The sequence below is a fragment of the Penaeus chinensis genome, chromosome 34 (assembly GCF_019202785.1).
Source record: "Penaeus chinensis breed Huanghai No. 1 chromosome 34, ASM1920278v2, whole genome shotgun sequence".
In the NCBI taxonomy this organism is placed as follows: Eukaryota; Metazoa; Arthropoda; class Malacostraca; order Decapoda; family Penaeidae; genus Penaeus; species Penaeus chinensis.
Window position 1 is genome coordinate 22,738,306 of NC_061852.1, and position 6,449 is coordinate 22,744,754.

Below are 6,449 nucleotides of genomic sequence, written 5' to 3' on the forward strand. Positions count from 1 at the left end.
ACACTGCCATTTTACAGAGCAAATAGTTGTAAACAATACAGATACCACTGCTGTGGCCTCATATTTTACATGAAATGACAAAAATATCTGCAGCAAATTGCTGCTCACTTCCACGAGTTGGTATTAAGTGCTAATAAAGGGAGGTACACAAGGGAGCTTGACCCCCAGTACCCCCCTTCGTGGACTTAGAGGGTATTTTCATCGTTTTGCAGTAAGTGTGAGGCCAGAGCAGATGTACCTGTGTTGTTTATATTTATTTCCCTTGATCTGTGCGTCAATCTTAGTAACATTACTTTACTAGTTAAATGCTTGTCAGTATTTACATTTTTCTATTTAATAGAATTGAGGGTTAACCCATTTTATATGGTAACACCTGTTTCAACATCACAAGGCATCAGTGGAATATACTGTAATGCCAAAGTGTCATAATTCCATTTTATTTTAGTTGCTGAGCAATCCCCGTATTCTGTCCTGGCTCTTTTTTCTAGACTCTGCATATTGCCCTAGAAATTCTATAGCTCCACCCACCAATCATGTAAATCAGCTAGACTATGCCCCACCCTCTATCCAAAATTAAAAACTATCATTGGCAGTTTACATCACAGTTTCCCCCTCTGTGGTCCTATCCTTGTCCTCCATATCCCCCTATACTTGACTTCACCTCTTGCCCCTCCACCAGGAATAGGAAAGAGAGAGTTTACCTTAGTTTATCATGAAATGAACTTGAGGCTTCATCAAATCTTTCCTTTCAACTTTGTGTGTGTGTGTGTGTGAGAGTGAGTGAGAGAGGAAGAAACTGCACTAGATAAGAAACTCAGGACAACATTCAAAGTTACCGCTTGCAGGCAAGTGCCACGTATATGAGCAACGCGTGTCTTTTAAACCATCCGGAGCAAAATGGTTAAAGTATCAGAGTTCAACACTATATTTTAAAAAGTACATATATATATATATATATATATATATATATATATATTCTTATTCTCTGTGGTGTAATCAACTGCATGAAACTTTTTATTGTAAGTTGCTCTAAAAGTTTACAAGGTTAAAGTATACACCATTTGATTTGGGGACTTCATCTGGTGAATGCTCTCTGTTGTAAACATTCACTAAATACAGGACTGGAATTAGAATTGATTGGACATTTTATTAATCCATATAAGAATATGAACCGTTAGTACTTGTTTGTCTGTCATGTCTTTTTTTTTTTTTTTTTTTTTTTTTCCTTTCTTTTTCTTAAGGCCTCCTAAATATGAATGCAAGTAATAATTCTGCTTTCAAATCTCAGGTTCCCACCATGTCGACAACCAGTCAGAAGCATCGCAACTTCGTGGCTGAGCCCATGGGGGAGAAGGAGGTGACACAGCTGGCTGGCATTGGCAATGTCCTTGGAGAAAGATTAGCAAGTAAAGGCTTCGATAAGGTGAGGAAGTTAATTTTGAAAAGGTGGTTTTGTACTAATGATTTCTATATCTATTTGATGCCAGGATTTACAAGTAAGTATTTCTAAGATAGTTCCCTGTATATGAATAGAAAGTAATTTTAGTAGTTATTGTAAAAGGGAAATAATTATATTCATGTATATAGACAAGTTATAACAATATATATTGCCATACATCCATAACCCAGTATTCATAAAGTTCTTCATACTTCCCATTATTTTAATCTACCTACATACACTCTCTCTCTGTATCTCTCTCTCTCTCTCTCTCTCTCTCTCTCTCTCTCTCTCTCTCTCTCTCTCTCTGTATCTCTCTCTCTCTCTCTCTCTGTATCTCTCTCTCTCTCTGTGTCTCCCTCTCTCTCTTTCTCTCTCTCTCTATCTCTCTCTCTCTCTCTCTCTCTCTGTATCTCTCTCTCTCTCTCTCCCTCACTCACTCACTCTCACTCTCTGTATCTCCCTCTCTCTCGCTCTCTGTATCTCCCTCTCTCTCGCTCTCTTTCTCTCCCTCTCTCCCTCTCTCTCTTTCTCTCCCTCTCTCTCCCTCTCCCTCCCTCCCTCCCTCCCTCCCTCTCTCTCTCTCTCTCCCCCCCCTCTCTCTCTCTCTCTCCCCCCCCTCTCTCTCTCTCTCTCCCCCCCTCTCTCTCTCTCTCTCTCTCTCTCTCTCTCTCTCTCTCTCTCTCTCTCTCTCTCTCTCCCCCCTCCTCCCCCTCTCTCTCTCTCCCTCTCTCTCTCTCTCTCCCTCTCTCTCTCTCTCTCCCCTCTCTCTCTCTCTCTCTCTCTTTCTGCATCTCTCTCTCTCTCTCTCTCTTTCTGCATCTCTCTCTCTCTCTCTCTTTCTGCATCTCTCTCTCTCTCTTTCTGCATCTCTCTCTCTCTCTCTTTCTGCATCTCTCTCTCTCTCTCTTTCTGCATCTCTCTCTCTCTCTTTCTGCATCTCTCTCTCTCTCTCTCTCTTTCTGCATCTCTCTCTCTCTCTCTCTCTTTCTGCATCTCTCTCTCTCTCTCTCTCTTTCTGTATCTCTCTCTCTTTCTGCATCTCTCTCTCTCTCTCTCTCTCTCTCTCTCTCTCTCTCTCTCTTTCTGCCTCTCTCTTTCTTTCTGCATCTCTCTCTCTCTCTTTCTGCATCTCTCTCTCTCTCTTTCTGCATCTCTCTCTCTCTCTCTTTCTGCATCTCTCTCTCTCCCTCTTTCTGCATCTCTCTCTCTCTCTTTCTGCATCTCTCTCTCTCTCTTTCTGCATCTCTCTCTCTCTCTCTCTCTCTTTCTGCATCTCTCTCTCTCTCTCTCTTTCTGCATCTCTCTCTCTCTCTTTCTGCATCTCTCTCTCTCTCTTTCTGCATCTCTCTCTCTCTCTCTCTCTTTCTGCATCTCTCTCTCTCTCTCTCTCTCTCTTTCTGCATCTCTCTCTCTCTCTCTTTCTGCATCTCTCTCTCTCTCTCTCTTTCTGCATCTCTCTCTCTCTCTCTCTCTCTCTTTCTGCATCTCTCTCTCTCTCTCTCTTCTGCATCTCTCTCTCTCTCTCTCTTTCTCTCTTTCTGCATCTCTCTCTCTCTCTCTCTCTCTCTCTCTTTCTGCATCTCTCTCTCTCTCTCTTTCTGCATCTCTCTCTCTCTCTCTCTCTTTCTTTCTGCATCTCTCTCTCTCTCTCTTTCTGCATCTCTCTCTCTCTCTCTTTCTGCATCTCTCTCTCTCTCTCTCTCTTTCTGCATCTCTCTCTCTCTCTCTCTTTCTGCATCTCTCTCTCTCTCTCTCTTTCTGCATCTCTCTCTCTCTCTCTCTCTTTCTGCATCTCTCTCTATCTCTCTCTCTCTCTCTCTCTTTCTGCATCTCTCTCTCTCTCTCTATTTCTGCATCTCTCTCTTTCTTTCTGCATCTCTCTCTCTCTCTCTCTCTCTCTCTGCATCTCTCTCTCTCTCTTTCTGCATCTCTCTCTCTCTCTCTCTCTGCACTCTCTCTCTCTCTCTGCATCTCTCTCTCTCTCTCTTTCTGCATCTCTCTCTCTCTCTCTTTCTGCATCTCTCTCTCTCTCTCTCTTTCTGCATCTCTCTCTCTCTCTCTCTCTCTTTCTGCATCTCTCTCTCTCTCTCTTTCTGCATCTCTCTCTCTCTCTCTCTTTCTGCATCTCTCTCTCTCTCTCTCTCTTTCTGCATCTCTCTCTCTCTCTCTCTTTCTGCATCTCTCTCTCTCTCTCTCTCTTTCTGCATCTCTCTCTCTCTCTCTCTCTTTCTGCATCTCTCTCTCTCTCTCTCTTTCTGCATCTCTCTCTCTCTCTCTCTATTTCTGCATCTCTCTCTCTCTCTCTCTCTTTCTGCATCTCTCTCTCTCTCTCTCTCTTTCTGCATCTCTCTCTCTCTCTCTCTCTCTTTCTGCATCTCTCTCTCTCTCTCTCTCTTTCTGCATCTCTCTCTCTCTCTCTCTCTCTCTTTCTGCATCTCTCTCTCTCTCTCTCTCTTTCTGCATCTCTCTCTCTCTCTCTCTCTTTCTGCATCTCTCTCTCTCTCTCTCTTTCTGCATCTCTCTCTCTCTCTCTCTTTCTGCATCTCTCTCTCTCTCTCTCTCTTTCTGCATCTCTCTCTCTCTCTCTCTTTCTGCATCTCTCTCTCTCTCTCTTTCTGCATCTCTCTCTCTCTCTCTCTCTCTCTTTCTGCATCTCTCTCTCTCTCTCTCTCTCTCTCTCTTCTGCATCTCTCTCTCTCTCTTTCTGCATCCCTCTCTCTCTCTTTCTGCATCTCTCTCTCTCTCTCTCTTTCTGCATCTCTCTCTCTCTCTCTCTCTTTCTGCATCTCTCTCTCTCTTTCTGCATCTCTCTCTCTCTCTCTCTCTTCTCTCTTTCTGCATCTCTCTCTCTCTCTCTCTTTCTGCATCTCTCTCTCTCTCTCTTTCTGCATCTCTCTCTCTCTCTCTCTTTCTCTCTTTCTGCATCTCTCTCTCTCTCTCTCTTCTCTCTCTCTCTTTCTGCATCTCTCTCTCTCTCTCTTTCTGCACTCTTCTCTCTCTCTCTCTCTTTCCTGCTCTCTCTCTCTCTCTCTTTCTGCATCTCTCTCTCTCTCTCTCTCTATCTCTCTCTTTCTGCATCTCTCTCTCTCTCTCTCTTTCTCTCTCTCTTTCTGCTCTCTCTCTCTCTCTCTTTCTGCATATCTCTCTCTCTCTCTCTCTCTTTCTTTCTGCATCTCTCTCTCTCTCTCTTTCTGCATCTCTCTCTCTCTTTCTTTCTGCATCTCTCTCTCTCTCTCTTTCTGCATCTCTCTCTCTCTCTCTTTCTGCATCTTTCTCTCTCTCTTTCTGCATCTCTCTCACTCTCTCTCTTTCTGCATCTCTCTCTCTCTCTCTCTCTCTCTCTCTCTCTCTGCATCTCTCTCTCGCTTTAACTTTCTCTAGTTGCTGCCTCTATCATGAGTTATTATTCATTAATTCTTTATCAATCTTTTCAGGCCTATGTAGTTCTCGGTCAGTTCCTAGTTTTGAAGAAGAACCGGGACCTGTTCATCGACTGGTTGAAGGACACAGCTGGTGCCAATGCCAAACAGTCTGGAGATTGCCACCAGTGCCTATCTGACTGGTGTGAGGAGTTCTTGTAAACTACTGGAATACTATTGCAGTCACTTTATAGCTCTCTTTGGGCTTGAGTTAATTTCATTCCATAGCTAGATAAATGGACTAAAAATTTTGACCTCGTTTTAAAATACATTTTATTGATCACAAACAAACAAATGGGAAAATATGATTTTTAGCTTCCTTAGTGAAATTTATTTTTGTTCTGAATTCAGAAGCGAAGTTTAAACTTGAGTCATGCTTCATGTGTTGTATGTTTGTAATATTCTTCTTTGAGATTGTACAACTATATAAACATTGTGCTACTATAAGTAACTGCTTGATAGTGTTTTTTTTTAGTTTTCATCCCAAACAGAACAATGTTTAATTTATTTCTTAATATATGTTAATAAAAAAAAATTGGTTTTGTGTTGCTGGTGTTCCTGTGTTTATCTATAACAAGAATTTAATATTGTGCAAATGTCAATGAACTGTGTAAAATCATTTATTCATGTTGCTAAACTTGAAATTGCCTTATAGAAAACAAATTGGAAGCAGGGCAGCTTATATTTTTTATTGACTTGAAAATACAGAGCCACAATAACAAGTGCTGTTTCTGATAAAGGTAACAATTTTATAACTTTTATTGACATGAAACCTTTGTTGATATGAAATAAAATGCATTTTTTATAAATTGTGTTTTAATGTTTACAGTATGAGATAAGCTATTGGAATTTGGGGGAAAGATAGGTTTGTAAGAACATATGTAATATATAAAATCATTTATTAAAGTTCCATAAATCTTAATATAGCACAAGGTATTTGGTTTGTTTTTGTATCAAATCACTGCTAAGTTTCCTTCTAGAAGGTGCCATTGATCAGTGCATAAAGAGGAAAGGAAAACATGAAGGGCATAATATGTTAAGGGGAAAAAATAATAAATAAAAATGTAGATACATGTATATTTTTTTATGGGTGAAAACCAGGAAGCTAGGATTTTATATTTTTAGTATTTCAGACACCAATATGGGATTACATCCCCTGTATAATCTTTTATTCATGACATGCACTAACTACTCTTGAATGAGGCTCTGATTTCTCCTGAATGGTACAAAGTACTTGCAGCCATGCCTGCATATCAGAATAGCTTTAATTTAGCATTCTGACTACAACCCATATTCGCTCTAATTACTGTTACTTGTGTAATTGGCAATACTCTTTGAGTTGCCAATCAGATTCCATGCATGGGGGTCAGGATACTGGCTAAATGTTTCCTATATGTATTAGATTAATTCAGGAGTATATGAAAGGGGGAGAGGGATATACCATGTTGCAGTATCAGTTTGGCAAGTACAGTAAACCCTAAAGCCATGTACATGGGAAGGGCAGGGCAGTGCTCATGCAAGGGAACATTGTTTGCTTTACCAATTATACACAATCCAATCAAATGTATTATTTACATTAGCATATCTGC

General features: G+C 40.9%; 1 protein-coding gene across 1 annotated transcript in view; it reads left to right on the plus strand.

Moving 5' to 3' along the window:
- Positions 1–5,669, plus strand: part of LOC125043946 (barrier-to-autointegration factor-like) — a 23,864-nt gene extending 18,195 nt beyond the window's left edge. The window contains exons 4-5 of the mRNA XM_047640347.1: positions 1,289–1,423; positions 4,876–5,669. Of these exons, the coding sequence (XP_047496303.1) occupies positions 1,289–1,423; positions 4,876–5,022 (282 nt within the window). The 3' untranslated portion in view covers positions 5,023–5,669. The remainder of the gene's footprint in view (positions 1–1,288; positions 1,424–4,875) is intronic.
- The last annotated feature ends 780 nt before the right edge of the window (positions 5,670–6,449 follow it).